The 22,562-nt window shown below is 38.5% G+C and overlaps 1 protein-coding gene across 3 annotated transcripts in view; it reads right to left on the bottom strand.

Moving 5' to 3' along the window:
- Nucleotides 1-22,562, bottom strand: part of DAAM2 (dishevelled associated activator of morphogenesis 2) — a 187,229-nt gene that overhangs the window by 78,139 nt on the left and 86,528 nt on the right. For all 3 annotated transcript variants that reach the window (XM_026844832.1, XM_026844831.1, XM_026844830.1), the window contains exons 3-4: nucleotides 20,578-20,667; nucleotides 2,060-2,134 (exon numbers count right to left, since the gene is read on the bottom strand). In XM_026844832.1, the coding sequence (XP_026700633.1) occupies nucleotides 2,060-2,134; nucleotides 20,578-20,667 (165 nt within the window). The remainder of the gene's footprint in view (nucleotides 1-2,059; nucleotides 2,135-20,577; nucleotides 20,668-22,562) is intronic.

Here is a 22,562-nt window from a genome sequence, read left to right as displayed (position 1 = left end):
CTAAAAAAAACAGGACTTAGGGATTTAAACTAACACCTCTGCGATTATTGCTACTATTTCAACTTTAATACTTCTTGCAATATTTCTAATTAAAATATTGCAATACCTGATAGTGCCCAAGGGACACAAACTGAAATAGACTAGACAGTGTCAGGAAGCAACATGAAACATGTTTTTCTTTCACGACTTCTGAGCCAACTCCACTTGGACACAGTTTAAAAAAAAAAAAAAAAAAAAATTTAAAAAACCACACCACTAAATTTAGGACTGAAATTACAAGGGACCCAAAATAACCATTTGGAAGTTAAGAATCTCAGAGGTCTAAATAATAATGAATAGAACATGTCTTTTAAAATGTGTAGGAGCTGCTTCTCATCTGTATTACTTCAGTTTTCCACTGATACAATTCCCGTGAAATCAAGTCAACCAAGTTTCACCTGCCTAAAAGTGGTAAATCAGAAGCAGGGGTTTTAACCCCAAAGGGTCTTCACAGCACTTCAAGCATAAGAGTAAATCATGAGGCCTGAAGCGAAATAAAAGGTTATCAATCATTCAGTGCTGAGGCATGCAAACAACATTACTGGGGCTGGTGTTTATTGGTGCTGTTAAAACATGTTTAAAATTAGAAACATAGGCCAAAGTATAGTCTCATTCCATGGATCTGATCCAGATTTACAATAGTGGTGTGTACGTATTCACTCCAGGTTTACATCAAGATCATTTAAAGACTAATCCAAAAGTCACTGAAATCAATGGAAAAACTTTCAGTAGATTCAAGAGGCCTTGGATCAAATTCTACCAGAAGTATTTGGCTCAGTGACATTGCAAGGTTTCATACTTTCCCCCCCCCCCCGCCTTAATAGCCCTTCTAGAGCAAATTTGTTCAGTCAGGAAATCAAAGCACAGTGCCACGCCAGTCACAAAAGCTCAATCTATTTCTCAAAACAAGTCCATATTCTTTCTATTCTATTACTCTGCCTCAAGAAAACCTGGCATGAAGGAATGTGATAATTTTGTTTATTCATGACTCACAATAGAAACCAGTTTTTCTCTTTTACTCTTAAAGTTATAATACCTTGTAAATCTTGATACATTTGTAATGACCCAGATGTATTTCACCATGAGAAATGGATCAGTATTGACACATTTAGCATCCAATAAGGCATTATTTTTATGAAATTACTTTATAGCTCATAACCACAATAAAAAATGTGCAGAGAAGCCTTTAGAAATCAAACATAAAAGCATAAGTAAACAAACAAGGTGTGCTACCTAAGGCGCAGGGATCAGAATTCTACCATCACTTCTTCGCAGCTGCCAAAAAAGCTGAATGGACATTGCATATGAATAATGGGAGGCAAAATTTGACTATAAAATCAGTAAAAGGATCAAATTTCAAGATAAAAGAGCTACCATATCAAAGGAGATCAGTAGACACTATACTCAGGTGTGCTGCTTCTGCTGGTGACCAGCTCTAATGGATGCTTCAGAGGAAGAGACATATACAGCTATTCAACAAGGACAACTAAAAAACTTTTCCTCAAATATCTCATTGGCTTGTATCTGATGTCTAAGGTATTACGGCCTTATATTCCTCTATTTATCCATTCTTATATAAATGGATATTATTTGACATAAACAGCTACCTGTTCTATAATTCTTCTAGTAAACTATAATAATAAACCCAGTGTTATCTTGCAGATTAGTTAGAAATCAATTTGAAACCACACAACAAAACAAAACTTTACCTAGTTTTCAAATAGTTGCTTTTCTGATTCATCAAATATTCTCTTGAGTTTTCATTCCAGAATCTAATCTGATTGCCTTCAGTGCTCAGTATTGTAGAAATAAAAACTGGAAATGCTTATGGTGCTTTCTAATCTATTCTTCTGGCAGAGCAAGGCTCTTTCTTAATACACATACTCATCTTCTTTCAGAAGTCTTATTTTAAATCAGTCTTGCATTTGTGCTAACATTCTTCTCCTTTGGGGACTTCTTCCTAAAGAAACACATCTCTATGATAGCATATCTTCCCTGCTTTGCACGAGAGGTAACTTACTGCTGCCATGGAATTGATGCGGTCAATGTAGTAATCTGGCCAGCTGGTAGCAAGCTTATTAGGATCTTCTTGTTCCTGAAACAGAAAGTTAAACAAGGTTACACAAGGAGGTTTTACAAGATTAAATGCCACTGTAGAACCATCTGGGATTCTTCACTGCACTGCTCTTTATTGTGGTATGTCCCCCCGTATTCTTGTCTAATGCACATGGATGTGCAGCATTTATTAGAAACATTTCTGAAACTGTAATGTTAGCACTGTCACCGTAGTGTGTCAGATAAAGAGAATCCCCTTCAGCTAAGTTATTAAACACAGAAAATAAAGTTTGATGGAGACACAGTTACCTTTGGCATCTAAGCAGCAAATCTCAGTCCCTTAAACGTACTATATTTCCAAGTAGAAGGATAGCTCATTTACACGTTTACATTTTGTAGCTTTATATTGACAGATATTATAAATTATTTTGCCTCTCTACTGCTAGATTGATGGTGGGACTCACCAGGAAAGGGGTTTAACGTCTGCTATGGAGAAAAAAAATAAATTAAAAAAAAATCAAGGAACCTGTGAAGAAGTCAAAAGACTGCCTCATTTTGACATGATAAACAAAAGAAGAGCTTTAGGCTGGACATTAAGAAGCATTTCTTTACCAACAGGGTAGTCAAACACTGGAACTGGAGATTTCATTCTCTATTTCTAGATAGGCATAATATCACTGTCAAAATGAGGATGGGTTTCTAGGATCCTAATCTCCCATTATAAACTACAAATAATTCATATTAAGACTTCTAGCATATGATAAGAGATTGAACCATGTGACTCATCCTAAGGATGTCCAAAGATGTATGAAGACTGTGTGGATCTCACCAATGTTGTCTGTGTACAAATGCTTACTCATACTAGAAAAGTTACTCTGGAAGATATACAGAACGATATTAAATGTGTAGGTCTAGCAGAGTACCTCAGCTATTCCAAAACTGTTTGGTTTAGAGATGAGAAATAGCTCTACATGCTCCCTGCTGGACCACATTCAAAAAACACCTTGCTACCTGACAAGCTCCTGCCAGGCTACATACCAACAGGTGGGAACAACTCTGCACAAAAAAAAACCCCACCATCTTTGCGTTTAGAATTGAAACCAAAAATCATGACTGAGACTTGAATCTTTCCTTCCCCTCTCTTTGTTCCACTGGTCTTTCAACATGTAAACTAAAGGAATATCTCCATTCATGACAAGGAGTAGTATCTCCATACCAACGAAACAGCTTTGTCCCCTTCTAGCTTAGGACTGCAGTACAGACACATCCTATACAGATCACAACTGTTTATTCAGCCCTTGCATCCAACTGAACAATTAAGAAGAGCAGAAGATTTTTAAACAAAGCATCATATAGTAGACTACTGTTATATGAAAAGTACAAGAGGTTGGCAAAGTGGCAAGAGATATCAATTACATTCACAGATGCTTTGCACCCACCAAAGGTGATCTTTTTCAAATTAAGTGAGTTCTGCTAGTTTTTCCTTACTTCCCTTTCCTGGCCACAATCATCAGGAATTTGATAGACCCACATCCACGTCAAATGGCACGTTATAGAAATATGCAACTCCCTACCAATAGCCAGTTAGAATTGCTACACCACATGTTATGAGTAGACTGACTTTTGCTGCCCCTTTTCTGTATAGAATATCTAGTGACAATCATAACCCTGACAATGGTTAGAACTTGGTAGACCTTAACCTCCCATGAAAAAGTCAATATGTGACCTTGCTGATGGAAAAATAAATTAAAACATACAACAAGCATTATTTTTATAAGATAATCTTATCATCCCCAAAGAGAACAATAGAGATGGGGAGCTATATCCAGAGTAATTCTGCAGGCAATCACGTTGAGCCACCAATCCGAAGTGCAAAGTGTGCTCATATGCCCTTGAGAAATTTTTCTTAGCCTAGAAATATAGACGTCCATGTGACAGCTATGATTGTTTGCAGAGTACAGGTGACATTGTCAGAACAGGAAATACGTATGCATTCTCTTGCCTCCACTCTGAACTCCAAGTAAAGAAACAAACACATGTCAATTAAGAAATGCCTGGATCCATCCTTTATATCCCAAAAGCTTCAATACTTCTCCTTAAAATTCTTCAGTGGAAAAATAAAAATCTAAATGGTGGAATGCTGCAAATAACCTTTCTTAGATGTTTAGTTTAGACATGCATGCTGAAGTGCATCAGGATAAATACACTAAAAAAATTTTAAAAAATCAGAATTCTGAATAATTTCTTACCTGAACCTAAACCGTCAGAAATTTCACAGCAAGAACCAAGGATTACTCTGATCCCTAAAGTATATCTGTATATGAGAATCGCTTGAAAAATGAGATAAGGTCCTTGACATATCCTGCTTTTGACCATCCTCCATTCACTACAAATTGGTCTGAACTCTGAGTCTGTAAGTCTTTTGATGTTGTTTCTAATTAGAATTGGGAGAAAATTTATTTCAGTGGAATATAGTAAGTGTAAGTTTTTTTCCTGAACTAAAGCCCAGACTGAAGCTATACATTGCTGAGGTTGAAAAAGTTTTAGCAGATACTCCACTATGCAGTCTCCACTTTCTGAAGTTGTTTCGACCCAGAAGCACATTAAGCAGAAAAATCCATCTAATTTCACTGGTCTTCCATGCTCCCTACTCATACCAGAATTTTATGGCTGTCAGTGTGTGTTTAACTTCAATAGAGTAAATGTCATTATGTACTTAAAGCCTGGTACTTAATTTCCACTATGAAGCTCCAGAAAGCTACCTATATTCAAGATGCACATATAGGTTTTTATACAGCGCCATGAAATTATTTAGTAGCACAGTGTTATTTATAGCAATCTCCTGGGCAACATTTTCAAAAGACAGGTTCACACCAGTAGCATCAGAGCCATTGGAAAAAATAATTTCATTGCCTAAACTATGTGAGTTTCTGGCCATGGCAAGAAATTGTTGTACCATGTACCCAGAGAGAGGAAGATAAGTCAAAAATAGGAAAGAATTTGGGGAGAGGGGTAACATCAGGATGCTGGGGGTTGGGTTTGGTTTTAATGTCTTCAGGGTTTTGACCGTCAAATAAAACCTCAGAGAAAACTGCAAGGCAACTTGATGATAATGGAAATTGCCTTGCTCCAGAAGATACAGAGGGGGAAAAAAAAAAAAAAAAAAAAGCCAAACCAAAAAAATGAGGCCCTAATATACAAAGTCACATAGGTATCAAAAGCTGGAAACAATAACCCGTCTGTATAAGGGAAAACATTAGCTGAAGGAATCTATTAAAGTAAAGCCTTCTCTTAGCTCCTTGAACAGTGTAAATATTACATTAAAAAACAGACGTCAGCTTGTGGACTTTATAAGGGGCCATATCATTCTTCACTGGAGTAACAACTATGTAACTGCTGTGAAAACAGGATCTTGATACTGTACAAGCCTGCTATATAGCCAAGGTATTATATAGGCTTTGACACTAATTTGGACACGCTCCATGCCTTGGTGGAAAGTGGAACTTATGACTTCATCCCAAATAGGACTTAATGGATTTCTGCAAATATTTGGGCCATCTGAACCTATCAAAATGAAACAAAATAAAACAAAGTATTGTGTGCACAGCTCAGCTGATCCTGCAAGACTTTTTGCAAATCCTAGGAGACCTGATTCATTGGGCAAGCTGTTTTCTAGAGAGCAGAGACCTTTAGTGGATTCCACGTCAGTGGTACAAGCATTTGCAATACAAAGACTGCCATAACAGACAGAATCAAGAATTAAAGACCACTGCATTTGTTGTGAAAGTTTTTACAAAGAAGTATTAAACACTAGTGTTACAGAAATCATGTGGAAATTCCAGATACTCATGGCTGAGTGGATCATGAAAATGAAAGAAACTGTTTATATGGTGGGCGCTTCTTTCGAGATGGTTTCAGTCTTGAAAGAAAAAGTACAGGGAAAGCCTGAACAGTAACTGCCTTCATTGAAGCTCTTTTGTGGTGAGCACTGTGTTTCAATTTACAGTGATGACACATCAGTATTTTACTCTGCACCAAATGGACACCAAACCATGTTGAGAGGTTCTCTAGAACTTGCCCTGAAAATCAGAGCATGTCAGAGCAATAATAAATACGTCCACAAAATTAGTAACTTTACAAGGCTTCTTTCCTGCAGATGAAACAGGGAGACATATATGGTGATATGACAATTAAAACTAGTCCAGGAAATCACTGGCAGAGCTAGGAACAGACATGGATGAACCCAAAGCTTTCTTATTTCCACCACCATGTATATCACGTTTTTATGCAGTGTAAAAATCCCAACTCCCTGGGCCCAGCAGGTGCTTGGCATCCCTGGGTGTCCAACCATTAGGTGGACACTACCTGCACACACGCCCCTGTGATAACATGAAAACTAAAATAACACTTCCTCCTTGAACAGATGCATCAAGAAATACACTATATGTAATGGATGTCATACAATAAGTATGGGTTCTGTTGGAATGATACCTATTCCTTGGCAGCATGACTTCCTTCTCAAACCCATCTCTTCAGAACTGCGGCCAACCTTACTGCTTTGCACTGTTCAGAACAGAATGAGAGCCACATACCTGATGCTGCAGAATGTGAGTTTAAAGATATTTCTTGGGCAAGGAACCATTCATAGAGCTCCACTCTATACCAATAAAACCAGCATGTAAACACAGATGAAGAATATGAGGCTACTGTAATATAAATTCCTGTTCCAGCTTGTTCACTGTATCATGTCCAGACAATGCATGCTCAAGTTTCTACTTGGGTCACAAAGAATTGCATTTTCTGGCAAAAGCCACATTAAGGTTAGTGTGGTTCCTCCTCTCAACAGCCTGTATGCATGATTCTAGTACCTCACAGTGCTGAAAGACTGGTCATTTAACCTGGTGTGAAGGGTCAGCATCATCACATACAGTTCAGAAAATATAAATAATGGAGTTCGAGTCATTACAAGAAACTAATACCTTTTAAGAAAAAGTGAAATATGTACTTTTTCATACTAAGTTCCCTGCAGCTATTTTTTTCATATTTCCCATTAAAAGGTAACGGGAATTGGACTGGGGACACTGAATTCATTTCAGTTTTGGTTGGGTTTTGTTTTTTTGTTGGTTTTTGGTTTTTTTTTTTAATGCCAGTTCACTGAAGCTTTAACTTTTAGCATGGCTTACACCAGCTGAGATTAAAGATTTGCTGGATAAAGATTCTCTGCTATTGGATGAAGCCTTCCCACACTCTTCAGAACATCAGCTTAGCTGGTAAAACGTTCATCTGAGATGTGCAGGATTAAGACTTGTGTATATGTTCAGTTTCAAAGTGAGGTGCATGGCCCTTGCTCTCCACATAAATACTGTGGCCACTATAAAGAAGTTAGGGGTTTTGTTTGCTTGGAGAGTGGAAGATGGTTATCACTTGTGCTTCATTTTCCACAAGCGTTACTCTTCTCCCTTCAGATACTTCTAAAAAAGAGTCAATTTATTGCAACATCTGCTATTAATGCTGAATACAATAAAATCTTGTAACACCTTGCATTCTACACTGTCAAAGGTCCTTAAAAAAAATCACATATTAGGTTTTTGAGTCTCTCATTCAGTGAGATCAGCAGAAACAAGGAAAATGGGATGCAGACAATTACACAGTTCCCTTTTACACAGGGAATCTGTAGCACAGCCAGGAATCAATCCACACTGAAGTTGTACTGCGCTTTCATCCAAATCACCGTTCTCCCTTTTTTTCTGTGACTGACTTACTGAATTTTCTTCACTTTACAGAGAAGTTCAGCTTTCAAAGAAACATTTACCTGTTTATTAACACACTCCCCATCCTATTGGCTATTTGTCAGTTCAGAGCAGCCGAAGTTGCATAAATAAAAAGCACTTTCATTAAAAGACACAAAATGTGCTTAATCTGCTGTGGGATGAAATACTAATTCAGACGTGCAACTAAAATACATCTAAGCTTTTCAGACATTTACACCCCCAAAAAGCCAACCATGTCCCAAGCGATGCTAACTTTGAAGGAGGACAGACCATAGGACTGAGCCATTCACCAGACAGATGTGGTCAGTGCTCCGTTTCTAGACTCTGTGAGTAGCATTTCCACAAATATTCTCTGGGTTTTTGGGAGGGTGCTAAATCCAAGCCTTTTAAGCACAATTTATCCAAAGCGAGAAAAAGAAACATTACTTCTCTCCCTGGAATTAAGCTACTGATGTGCAGATACTAAACCTTCTGCCACAAAAGCAGTCTACTGTATAACTTATTAAAAGGGAATATTCATTAATTATCAGCTGGAGCATGCAACTGAGTAGTCCTAACTGTCTCTCATAAAGGTCAGGTACAGCCATACATGCTTCCAGTTCACTGGATTGTGACACAGGAATATTTGACCTAACAGACCACAGGAAGTTTTTTTCTTTTTTGGATTTTTTTTTTTTTTTTTTTTTTTTCTGCCCTGCTGCCAGTAACTTGACAGACCTAATAATGACCTCTGATGCTGGTTACTAACCAGCCTTTTAAAGGAAAAGTCAAGGTCTTGATATTATCAGTTACATCACAAAATGCCTTATACTGCCAAACTGCAGAACTCACTGCCACAAAACATAATCAAGTCTAAAAGTGTAAAAGTGAAAGAAGGATACATTTATGAAGGACAAAGATTCCGTCTTTGAAATCTTTTCATTATAATAAGAGAAACTTAATGCTGCTGAACTTCAGCAACCTTTAGAAATTAAAATGACTAATGATTATCAGTCATTTCTGAAAGACAATTTGCCCTACCACAGGCTGAAAAACTTTCCAATAAAGTTAAATATATGCTTTGTTTTGAACTGCTTATTCCATCCATGACTTTTTTTTTTCTTCCCAAGCACCCACTGATATAGCAGCTCTAGAAGTTGTACGTTGTATATACCCAGAGTATTATTTCCAACCTTTTTCTAACACTCAAACCCACTTTAAATTAATTACTTTAATTGGTATCAGTGGAGATGAAGGCCATGCATTTATTTCTTATCTTCCAGAAAACATGTCAGATCATCGCACGCACACACGCGCACACACACACACACACGCACAGATTCATAGTTTCTCACTGAAAATGGACTGGAATGCCATACCTGGCAGGTGGAAAGGTTGTCGGTGCAGTGTTATAAACTGAAGATAAGAATTATTTTTTTTTCTGAAACCTCAGAATTCTCTAACACTGATTTAATGAACTGTATAATATTTAAATCAAGAATAAGTCTGTCACAAGACATTATAAATTACTGATGGATAGAATCCCTTTTTAAGGAACTTTAAATTATAGCAGGGTTGCATAGTACACTTAGTTTTAAGAACCTTCCTTCTCTTCTTTCTCTTCTGTTGGCTTTTTATCATTCTCCTCAATACAGACAGATGTGAACTTGCTGTCAGCATTAACTGCATCATCCTCCTCATCATTTACAGATTGTGCAACTGTGCTTGTCCCTCTTTAAACATTTAGCCCTGCTGTAGGATGGGGAATCCACCATCACCAGGCATGAACTTACGAATATAGAGCAGTGACCAAGAGTACAGCTTGTCCTCTTGTACAGCTGAGGCCACACTGAATTATCCAGTACCTTCAGCCCTCAGGACAAAGCTTACTTGCCAAATTGAACTCTACCAGTATTACGCATTGTTCTTCCACTGAATGTTTTACCTTTGTCAAAGAAGTTGGTCTCTTGTTGAATATGTTCTCCTAAATCTGTTGCTGCCTAAAGATCATTCTGTCCTATTAGCTGAAATCCATACTCATGTTTAAAACCTCTTATATGCTCTATTTTTCACAAGACCCCAAACAATCAACTCCCATTTTGCAGCTGATAAGTGTATAATCTAAATAATAGCCAAATAAGGCAATTCATTTATTTCCTGCACTTCCCATGAAGAAGTACTCAGGAGCTTACCTTCCTTCAGCCCATTCTGTATACTTCTTTTGGAGGTGAAGGGAAATCTCCACTATGGAGGATCCTACAAGTCAGGAGGTCAGTTCATGATCATTCTACTCAGGGGTTCTTCAGAAGACGACAAAATATTTCTCATGGACACAGCCTGCTCTCCAGTTGCACGGCTGTGGACTTAGACTGTACTCCTGAACCACAGCTCTGCCCCCACAAACCTGTGGCAAGTTTGAGGTCAGGGTTGAGGTTCTGCAGTAATTCCTGTTGCAGGTGAAGCCAACAATCTGTCACTATCCCAACAAATCCTAAGCAGTAGCAGTGGGACCTACTCTATTGTTTCCTTCACACTCAAGATCTGCACTGTCCCTACTACATTTTACTCCATGTTATGTAAAAGTATTGTGTATACATTTTCATTCTAGCATTAATCCTGTTTAGCTCATAGTCAACATGCTGTGGCTAAAGGAAGGGGCTTTCTCCTCACCCATTCAGCTTACCTTGTTCCCTTTCCAACAGCACTGTTTTCAACTGTACCCCTACTCTACCAGTATTTATGCCCTTTGGATCATCTCTTTACTCACTTCCTTTCTTCCTTCTCTTCCTGGAATGCTTTAGGCAGTGTGAAAAGCCACAGAAGAGCCCAGCCTGTGTACCTGAGCCTCCCGTTTGCCACATGCTTGCACTGCAAGTTTCTCTTTTTGTCCTACTCTGCTTATCTCCAGCAAGCAACCACTTACAGTCTTTACAAAATAAAATAAAGTTACCTACCATTCATGGCAATCACCCTGCATGTTGTTTGTTGATGGGAATGAAATGTCACTAGCCATGCTCAAAGGCACACAGAACTACCTAGAACACACCTACCTAGAGCCAGAACAACTACCTAGGACAAGTGCTTCCAGGAACACACACAGAATTTGTTAATGTCAAACTCTAAAAGGTTTCTCTTCACTGTCCACAGCATGTCCACTGTGTTTTTCCACTGACACTGCTGCTTGCTCCAGTTCAATTCTGCTCTGGGCCCTTTTACTAAGGGTGATGACAGCTGGACAGTCAGAGCAGCCACATATTTCCTATTTCTCTCCCTAGTTTAACCCCAGCCACTATTGAAGCAACAGTAAAGTTAGGAGCTGTTGGATAGGTGAAGAAAGGGAATAAATACAGACTGAGAGGCCCATGGCTTTTAAGTTGCTAACCCAATATTTGAGTGTATCATTCAGTTGCTTTGTCTCTCTTCTTTCCATAAATTTAGGTAAAACACTTTAATTTCTCCCAGTTTTCATTTCTCTTGCCAATTACATCTGCAAAGTGTTTGAGATGCCAGGTGCCTTTCAACAGATGACTGAATATCATGGAAGACAATACGATTTTTACCTCAGTTCAGGTGTGTGGCTGAAACTGTCACATCTGACAGTAATGAAAACTCAACAATTCTCCAGAACAATAGAAGGAACTTTCTTTCTCTTCATGGTTGTCACTAGATCCTGGCAACAATTTTTACTGTGCCTGTTTCTATACATTTCACTGAAAATATAGTGAATTCAGCAACTCTTCCTGCTCAGTATTCCTGGCTTTTGAAAGCCTAGTGAGCATTCAGTGAAATTCAGAATACAGAGAAGAGTGAACCCTGGTCTGTGCCAAATCTGCTTCTTGTGTACCAGAGAAATATGCTAGCTATTTACATATTCTTTGCTCTTGTTTATCCACACCTAAAACTAATCTGAATGGCGAGAACTGCATTGTACATAGTATATATTATTATTATCACATACCATCAGCAGGACTGACTCATACTTGGATTGCGGAGACCCAGTACTTTTGCAAGAGGACAGACAAGGACAGAACATAATCCAGTGGCAGCAACTAAATCACACAATCAACATTTACATGTACCTCCCATACAGCAGAACTGGATTACTCACCATTATTTTTGTTCCTAAATACAGTAAATTACACCATTTTAGTAGGATGACAGCTGGATAAATGTTTGGGGTTTTTTTTTTCTCTTATTATTTTATCTTTTTTTTTTTTTTTTTTCCCATGGTAGGGTCAAATCTGCTCCCACTGAACTCTCTCAAACTCCCACAGAATGCAAGCCAAATGTGAAACACAGCATTAGACACGATGATGACAATTTTCCAACTATCACTGTATGAACTCAGGACTATTTTGGGCCTGATTTTTGAGAAGTGTTGAATGCTAGCTTCAACTGAAGCACTAGTAGTACACCTGAAAAATGCAGAACTGCAAGATGGACACCAAAATTCTACATAGTCAGAATATCTATAGCAAATACCATAGCAAGTTTATGGCATTTATTTCTTCAGCAGTCTGAACAAAAGAGCTGGGAAGGCATTTTCTAAGCAACAGCTAACCTTTCCTGTTGAAGAGAAAGAGAAGAAGCAGGAGGAAGAAACTAAAAATATTCCATGTTGTTCCCATGGCGAGGCGGTGAAGAGAAGACTTTTTGATTACACATAAATAAATATATAATTGCAAGGCCTTGACTCAAAATAACTTCTTATACCAACATAAATAAATGTGTCTGTAACTGTTAGCATTGCAGCATGGAAAACACAAATTAAGGTAAAACGAACAATTTGAAAAAACTCATTATCTCCTCTTATTTCTGCTACAATGTGGTCTTTTAGGTATCACGAATATGTAATAATGGTGTATCAGCTGAATTGTGCAAGCATTTTTGCCTCCTTGACACCAAATTCATCCTTTAAGCCACTATAAGAGTGACTCCAGGGGAAAGAAAAAAAAAAAAAGAGTAGTCTCACATCATTAAACCTACTATATTGTTCGGGTACTTGCTATAGAAAGGAAAAATAAGGAAAGGAAAATGTCCAATATTTCTTCTCGGGTATGCTGACCTACACAGGGAATAATGGGGTCAACATCAACAAATTTATACTTATGTGAGATGAGAAAAAAGTTCACTGTATGGAACCATGAAAGTATGAGACGTTGTCTTATATGAATCTCAAGTTTTATTCTCCCAGTGAGAACACATTCTCTACATTAAATGATGTAGAAGGAAATGCATATCATTTTAGGCTTTATTTTACACTGTATTCACTATCTTCCCCAAATTTGGGACCTACTGCTTCAGCCTTCAACACACATTAACAGCTACCATTAATCAAAGAGCTCTTTCACACTGAAAAGACCCAAGCGCACCACTAACCAGGAAACGTGTACAGCATTAGTGACACTCTTGCTGCATTTTGTGGTTTCCCATTATGTCCTGTCCTTGTCATAGGCCAGTGTTTCTGAATTTACTGCTCTAAATCCTACTTGCATTTATAACAGTAATTCTTGAAGCCATGTGCCTGTCTTCTATACCTAAAGATACTGGAACGACCCAATGTCAGCATCAAGCTAACAAATCATCCCAAACATCTGAGCATGAAGTCATTCTGTTAACAGAAAAAGGAACAGATGCTGGTGGGAAAAGAGCAAGTTAACTCCACAATTGCTGGCATTTTCCAAACATCCAGCTGAAGGAATGTCGCGGTTTGCAAAGGGCAACATCCTCCCACTGTGACTTACCAGTGTTATGAGATTTCCACTGAGCCATAGGCTAACTGCAAGCATGTCTGTTTTCAGAGAATTCATTTGAGAAATTCCACATTTCAGACTGTTTCACCAGCAGTCTCCTGAGCTAAGGAAGTCATGCGGTCACTCAGACCAAAAGCAACCATGGATCCCAGGCACTGGGAGGGAACCAAATAATGTTTTCTGCTACGGCCTATTTCAAGGAGTTGGTCTCATAGCAATAACACAAGAGATAGTAGGTTGCACAGAGCCTACTTTGTTGCCCCCTTTCTTTATAGGGCCATACAGCTGCTTTCCTAGTTTGATTCATGGTCAGCTCAGAGAATCACAAAACAATTTAGGATGGAGCAGGCCAAGGGCAGAAGGGACCTGCTCAAAGCAGAGCTAATTTCAAAATCAGATCAGGTTCTTCAGGTCATTGTCAAGGTTTGAATACTGAGCTAAATTAAAATGTTGTCTGAAGAGTTGAACTCCTGCCACAAACTTCTAAAGCACTGGTAGGAAGAGAAACACTTTTCTGATGCACCAAAGACTACAGAAAACGTCCAATTCTCCAGCTCCAGTGTGGCTTTGGGTGGACTTTTCCCTGTGTCATCAGATATCCTCATCCTTTAGCCAGCAAGACACTTGCACTAGTCACTTCAAGTCCCACACAGCTTCTTCAGCCTCCTGCTGTCTAGTAAATGCTTTTGCTTTTAGACTATCACATCTGTTGTGAGGGTTACTGTGCATTTTTCAGAATTACCAGGGAAGATAGAAGCACCCACCCACACACCCACCTGTACTCCCTCTAAACACTTCATGCAGAAAGTCACATCCAAGCCTCATTAAACTGGGACGCCTTACAAATGGCTTCTCAAATAGTGCAGCGCATCGTCTTGTGTATTCATGTCTGTTGCTCCCAGATACAGCGGGTGGAATAACAACTCTAAAGAAGGGAACTTATAAGGGACACATTAAATGCTCCTTATAGCTATAAATCCAAAACCAAAACAGTTTAATATTCCAAATCAATAACAGACTCTAAGAGTATTTCAAAGAGGAAAAAATACTGCAAGGAGATAGAATTGAAAACAATACAACTTCAAACCACCCACTTCATTTATTATGAGACAACCATGTGCTTGGCACTCAGAAAGGATGAGCCCCAAAGGGCTTTCATAGCTCGGATCAGACAATACAAAACCAAAAACCCACACTCAGACAACACAATGGTGTGATCTTCATCTGGCATATTGTATCACTAAATGAGACCAGATGAAGATCCATTTTCTCTCTTCTTTAGGGAATATCTATCTTCCTCTGAATATCTCCATGTATATCTCCTACTTTAAAGTAGGTACCCAAAGAAACTAACACTTTCCTACAGCAAGAATTGCAGAACTCCTGTTTAAATACAGCAGATGTAATGCTGCCTCCTGCTCTTAGAGCTTCCATATAAAGCCTTAAATGCAAAGACCTCAGGGCTTTGGAAGAAAAGCCATGCCAGTTCAATTTAGCTAAGAAATAACTGCCTTTCCATCTTAACCAAGCTGAAACTACACTTCACAGTGCAAAAACACAGAACAGAGCAAACCAAGAACAAAACAGTAGGTGCAGGAACTTTCACTCTTCAGAAAGTTTTCCCCAAAGGCAAAGAGGACTCCAGATTTTATATTTGCAACCATCTTCTGCTTCATACCTAGTAGGCTAAAGTCATTAAATCAAAAGCTACAAAAGCAGCCTAGGTTCTGCCAGCAGATTTTTTTTTTTTTATACACACATACATATATGATTTTATATTATACATATGAATTAACTTTTATATTTATAGTTTTAACAGGAGGATGAATCCAAGGTATACGGTGAACTGCACTCTCTGAAAGGTGGAACTTTAGCTGGGTTTCAAGCAGGGTTTATAGCAGTAATACAGCCTGGGTTTGGATTGGAAATTTTGCTTAGAGCTCTGCAAGAGTCTGAAGGTAGGCATGGGCATGGACATGGAGGACAGAAGTATCTTACTCTATATTCAGCTGCACAATATCAAGCTATGCTTTTTATGGTGACATTTTGCTGACAATGCAAACCTCAAGGGCAAAGCTCAAACAGAAACTCTCAAAGAAAGAAAAAAAACCCCAAAGCCTGACATGTAAGCATTATCTCCATTATGTTAGACAGCCAGCATGGAACCAAAGTGGGAGTCTGTTAAATTGAGCTGCAAATGGTATAAAAAGACTGCAGTAAAACTACTAAAAGTTAAAAGTCTGACTAAGGCTAGGATTCCCCAGGGCATTCTAAAGCCTAATGTGGGGCTGAATGCAACCCTCCCATTAGGAAAAGTGAACTGAACACAAGGTGATGCACCTGAACTGCAGCTTCACCGGTTTCAGCATTGACCTGTGACCTCAGTCCAAAGGATTCAAACACCTAAGCAACTGTGTAATGCAGAAAAGTGCCTTCCACTCCATCCTTCCTCCTCCTTGTAATGAACAATCCCAAGTCTGGAGACTTCACCACAAAATTCATTCCTACAGCAATACCTTAGAAAACAGATAGGTGCAGCAAGGAAAAGAACAAATGGTGCTTAAACTGAAAATACCTTCAGATTTTTAAGACTGTACCTTGGAGGAGGAAAGACAGAGAGAGGAAGGAGGAAGGAAAAAAGTATATTGCATGCAGCCAAGGCATACGTATATAGTGCAGGGAAAAGGTTCGAGAGGATGCATGGCCAGACCGTTGCCAGAGAGTTTCCTAACTTTGCTACTCTTTCTTTCAGGAAGTGAGAAATGCATTTATATATAAACATAATAATGAAAAGTTCTTTGAAATTATAACAACAATTTAGATCAAAGACTTCCAGAACCAAAGCATTTCCCAACTCCTATTCTCATATCAATTTACTAGATTTTATTCATCAGGTAGATGAAAAATACAGTTAACACATTAAAAAAAAAAATAAAATCCAGGGGATGGAATCATAAGGAAATCCTCTTTTCTGCATATTGGCTGTTACAATGTATAATTCAGATAAATTTTCCTCAGAATTTTTAAAGCCCATTTTGCTATTGTGGAGAAGCCTTTCTCTAGATCTGTTTCCCATGACAGAAAAAGTATAATCAATTTAAGGATTATAAGCATGTACTCTTTTTTCAGATGTCATAAACGCCTCTTTCCAGAAAGTTGGAGTGTGCTGATTAATGCTTCACTACTTGAGTTTCAACAATTTCACTCGAGAAGGGAAAGCACAATCAACTCAAAGCAGCTATTCTAGGATACAACCAAGATCAGAAGAATAACATAGTTATTAGGATTGAGATTTTTGATGGTTTGGTTTGTTTGTCCGGGAGAAGCTGTACGATACAGCTGTCCACTCTGGGAAGAGATTTGCTACCAATTTTTCCCTCAAAGAAACACAGAAGTAAAAAAAAAAAAAAAAAAAAAAAAAAAAAAAAAAAACAAACCACCAAGAAAACAACCAAAACATAACTTGTTTAACTCTGCAAAACGCGTGTGCTTCCTACTAAAATCTGCTCAACTGAAGCTTTACAAATTAGTCTCTGGAGGCAGGAAAGGCCATAAAAAGAAAACAACTTGACTTGCTTTCCATTTCATAGTAAAAAGTCTAAGAGCTTGCAGAATTGTACAGAAGGCAATAAGATACTGCACATACAATGAGGCCTTATTCTGAGAAACAGATTGCATTCAAAGCAACATGTGCCAAAGCAGTGCAATACCTGCATTTTCTACCCTTTTTGAGATCCAAATATGAGCTCATTTACGGGTGAAATAATTAAGCTGACAACTTTTTATTTCTGTATCATTAATTGATTGATATTCGATGAGATTATGTACTTTAGTACCAGCTCCTGGTAAAAGAGCTCTGAATAACAGCAGTTTTCTAAACCTTGATAACAGAAATTTACAAATAAATACACCTGAAAGCAAGGTCTAGTGCTTGATCTAATTCTTGCAAAATATATAACTAGTAGGAAAAGTAGAGATAATCTTACAGGAAGGAATTACAGAAGTTAATTATATGTTTTATGTAAATCTAAATTTTATCTGATGGTGAGACTTGAAAAATTATCCTAAATAAAACCATAATAAAGTACCTGAGCTGGGTGAGGATATCATCATTTGCATTCTGTCTACATATGGCTTTACTTATAACTCAATATGGTATCAGGGGAAGTTCATACTACAGAGAAAGGGGCTATCTAAAACATGTAGTACCGATGTTTTGGCTAGAGGGTCAGGGTGCCATCAGTGGTTACTGATTAATGATACTTCTGATGCAAATTAAGACAACTGCATCTCTCATTGGCCACTCTGTAATTATTAATGGCAAGGTAGAAGACAGCTGAGACTGAGAACACATGAATATTTTCCATCAGATCAGCCTTTATTCCTTGCAAATAGCTACTCCACAGATAAGAGTGAAGCATTCATTAACTCTGATAGCTGAAGCGACTCCTCTAGAAGAAACAACTGGTGCTTTGGTTTTAGTACTAACGGTTTCAGATACGAACCTGGAATGGCCAAAAGTGACCAAAGCATGCATGGCTGTATAATACAGTGTGAACACTCCTCTGTAGATATCACCCAAAATCACGACATTTCAATCCAGAACTGAATCTCCTTTGAGCACTGTGGAATGTTGATTAGCAAGCTGTGCCCCTGGAATATAACTTCAAATGCACAAGACATCTATGTCTTCCTCCACTTCTTCAGAAAGACTTGGTGTCAGAAACAGGTGGAATGAGTTTTATGATCCAATAGTGACTTTCTGCTACCACACTGTGAACAAGTACCATAGAAGTTTGTATCCAAAGTCTAACTGCCAAGATAAATGGACATTGTGCCTACAACACCTTCATTTCTACAAGTGACATTTGTTTTCTTAACACAGTCTACTAATCTTGCCACCTTTGAAGCAAAACGGGAAGCTCTGACCTTCCGTTACTTTTAGACTAGAAAAGGCATCTGAGATTAATGATTGCGAACAGTTGCCTCAACCTGCACTTTTGGACCTTCTAGTTCATAATGTGTTCACTTGCCACATTACAGAGCATAGAGCCCTTGCTTCCCAGGAAACTCAGAGAACCCAACATCAGCAAGACAGAGCTCTCTGAGGGCCCGTCCTGGATGGCTGACAGCATTCCACCGAGTGAGGAAGTGGGCCCTTTGTGGCTAAAGCTAGATTGCAAATTCTTCAGGGAAAATACAGCTTTCCTGTAAAGGGAAGCCTGCAACAAGCTTCTCTGTCACTGAAAAATGATGATAGGTGGATTAGATAGTAGGCTAGAGAGAGAGAGAGATGTCATCACCTATCATCTCCCTGCCTGTGTGAGGGAAACAATAACATTGGGCAGTTAAGGTTTCAAGTAATTGAAAGTATCTACAATGTAATGAATAGACATCTGGCAACAGTATCCTGTTCCAGTTAGCACATCATTTTGGATAGCTGGAGTTCAGCTAACTGAGGTTGCACTATAAATGCATTATAAAGATTTTCCAGTACGCAGATTCTTTAACTCTGAAGGTCTTCAAGATTCTTATATCAAATCCACTGATTAAAAAAAAAAAAAAAAAAAAAAAAGTGTAATGTAGTGAATCCAACCAACATATTAAATACATTAAAGCCTGAATCTTCCTGCCAAGGCTGACTGGTCTGGGAGGTGGAATGTGTGGTTCTCTAAGACGGCTACAAATAGAACCTCTCCCACCAGAGATGAAAAAGCCAGCTGAGCTGGCCAGCAAAAATGTAAAGCAGATACTAATCACTGGAGCCTGCACCTTCCCTCCACTTGCAAGTTCTGTGTACCAGCCGGAATAAGAATGGAGAAGGCCCCAAAGACAAGCGAGCCTAGACTGCTCTTAGGCACTTGTGAATTACTGCTAGCTCAGAGGCATTGTAACCGATTTGTTGCTAGCAACTTCCCTGTGTGATGCATTTCAACCAAAAGCAACACATATGTAAAGCACCCATCTGATTGGTTTGACTGTTTTCTTTAATTACATGGTAAGAAAGCCAATTTTCCCCACCCTCCAACGAAAGAAAGGCAGCAAACACAAACTCAGAAGGACCACGATCAGGGTTTCAGTCTTCCATCTTCAGTACTGAAATTTAAACCTCTTCCATTCTGTTATGCAGACTCACATATAAAGACTGTTATGCATCTCATACTATGACTTGCACATTTGGGAAATAAAACTAACCAACAAATTCACCACACCTTTTCCCCCTAACATTTATTGTTAATGAATACATGCTATTGGGACTATCTTCGTTTCTGACTGTCTGTCTCTCTCCTAGAGCAGCAAAACTTTTCCACCACACCACTCCTGCAGGAATTCCTCTTTTACAAGTTTCACAGCAATGATACAACTTGTCAGTTCCCTTGGCTATCATTCTGCCAGTGACAAAATACTCAGTGTGATATATCAGCCTCTGATTTACTGTCCATCTCACCAGTTTGTCAGAAATTTGAATACCCTGAACGGAGAAGCATTACACAGGAATTGATAGGAGCAGGTCTTCTTCACCTTCCAGTGCAATACCAGAACATTTCTTACAAGCTCTGGAAGACCTTGAACTACCAAGTTTTAAGACATCACTATTATTATGTATTTTACAGATGTTTGAAGATATTCTGAAGGATTTCAGCAATATATATTCTATTCTAAGCAACCTACAAAAGTTTTTAAAAATTCCTTGAAACATTTCCATGTTAGCTTTTCTTCCAGATCAAAGAAAAAAAAAAAATGTAAAAGATTCAAAATGGGATAAAGTATGTTTTTAACTTGTTAACATTCTCTTCAGAAATCACACAAGCATACACTACTTATAAGAAAGTTGTGCCATATTCATGCTGATAAAAATCCTTACATCACTTAATCATGTTCTTGAGTAAACATGTAGTTCAAATCTAGATGTATATCAGTGATTATACATGCACACAGAATTTATTGGTGAGCTACTTCAATCAGGACAACAGAAATACCTTCTTTTTGCTGCAGTAAATTTGCCATTTCTTCTCTGGAGGGAGTGCAAACATAGCCTCTCTGTTCTTGTCTGTGAGATCCAATTCATCCTAAAGATTGTGAAAAACAGGGGGAAAAAAGAAAAAAAAGTCAATAGCTGCATTGGTAACTTCTAATAAGTTGAGAGAAATCTGGATAGGGTATGTTGACTAGCCTTCAATCAAAAGGCAGAGGACTTATTGGCTTCATAATTTTAACCCTGCTATTGTGAGTTCTCCCTGTCAGAGCAGAACCTGTGAAGAGAAGCAGCCTGAACAACTCTCTTGTCAAACTTTCATTACTAATAATTATTCAAGGATGGAAAAGATTACATGAACTGCATGAAGTAAAAAAAAAAAATAAAAAAAAAAAATCAAAGAACTGGCTTACGTGACACATACACTCCTTACAACTCTTTACAGAAAGGCCAAAAATTCAACACACCTTCTTCCTGGCCTGCAGTACCAGCTTGGTCTTCCAGAGAGGGAGAACAGTGAAATCATCATATCTTTAACCAAAGGTCAGACAGTTGTCTAGTGGCAGTAATGTCATCAGCAACCTACAGTTTGAAATGCTTGTCCAGATGTTTGTCCTCTGAACCACACAGTCCCCAGCAAAAGAAAACCAGCATTTCAGACATAAAGGATGTTATCTCCACACAGCATCATAGCAGGTTGACCAGACCAGCAAATTCAGTCTCTATTAAGAAAAGTGAGGTCAGTGGAACACACCTTTTTTGAGACTAGCCAACCTTCCATTTGTAAAATGAAGGATAATTCTGTAATCTGAAACTGACACCCAACTGTCACAAGCTCCCTCTGGATATACCACCAAATTTCCCAGCTTCATTTTCTCTTCTGTAAAAAGTGGATAACAATAGACTGTCTTTCTATACAATGTGTCTTTAAAATAACCAAAACAGAGACTGCTACTTGTTCTGTGTTTATTCAGCACTGACCAGAACAGGACTCCAATCACAGCTGCCAGTTTCAGGTGCTAATGGGTATTAAACAAATAAGAATGGTCTTCACAGCAAGCAGCCTGCATGAGCAGGGACAAACAAAAATGTCTAGATGACAGTTTCAGCCATATAAAAACAAGCTTCCAATAATGTTTCAATGAATCAATTTTGGCAGGGTTTTCTTTTCCCTATATATTCAAAAGTGTTTGGAGAAGGAAGTGTCCAGGGGTCCAATATCAAGATGACATTGCAGAGCTAAGAACGCTGCACATGCAGATTCTGGCACCCACACTAACCTAGCCCAGGCAGAGACAATACCTCTTTAACTCAGCCCAACAATGGCTCACTTGGAAAGCATTCAGGGCTGGGAAACTTGTGAAAACAGTGAGCTAAATTGCACACTGAGCCTGGTAGCGGCTGCTGACAGATTTAAAAGCCCATAGAGATTTCAGCTGCAAAAAGGTACAAAAGAAATGCGAACAGTAACAAGGCGAGGTCAGTGCCAGCAGCCCAAGGTAGAAGACGCTGGAGGGTTTTTTTAAAAGAAGAAAATGTTTAAAGGCAAAGAAAACCCTGAAAAATTTTAGCTGTGCAAAAAGAGTGCAAACCATGTGGAAATGTTTAGGGTGAGTTTCCAAACAAGGGGGCAGCCAAGCGAGGCAAGTTTTATCCTTGCTACACACATTTAGAGAGCTCAGGCCAGGATCACATTCTTGGGGGGAGAGGGAGAGTGAAACGACATGTAAGGTCTTAAGACAAGCAAAGGAATGCTGTTGGAGGTCAAGCATGTGGGAGGGAAAGGAGGGGCAGACAGGGAATCAGAAATGCCAGGTTGGGAAGAACCACCAAAGAGGCCAGAATATACATCTGAAATGAGCTGGCTGGGCTCAGCTAAATTCTTAGAAAAATTAAGGTTGTTTTACTGAACTGCTTAATGATCTTAGCCTTTTTTTCTTCTTTCTTGCGCTTTATTTAAAAAAAAAAAAAAAAAAAAAAAAAAAAAAA

Source organism: Athene cunicularia, assembly GCF_003259725.1.
Source record: "Athene cunicularia isolate RWA chromosome 3 unlocalized genomic scaffold, athCun1 chr3_part1, whole genome shotgun sequence".
Lineage (NCBI taxonomy): Eukaryota > Metazoa > Chordata > Aves > Strigiformes > Strigidae > Athene > Athene cunicularia.
Note: the sequence above shows the minus strand (reverse complement) of the source record. Positions and strands in the feature narration are given on the sequence as shown.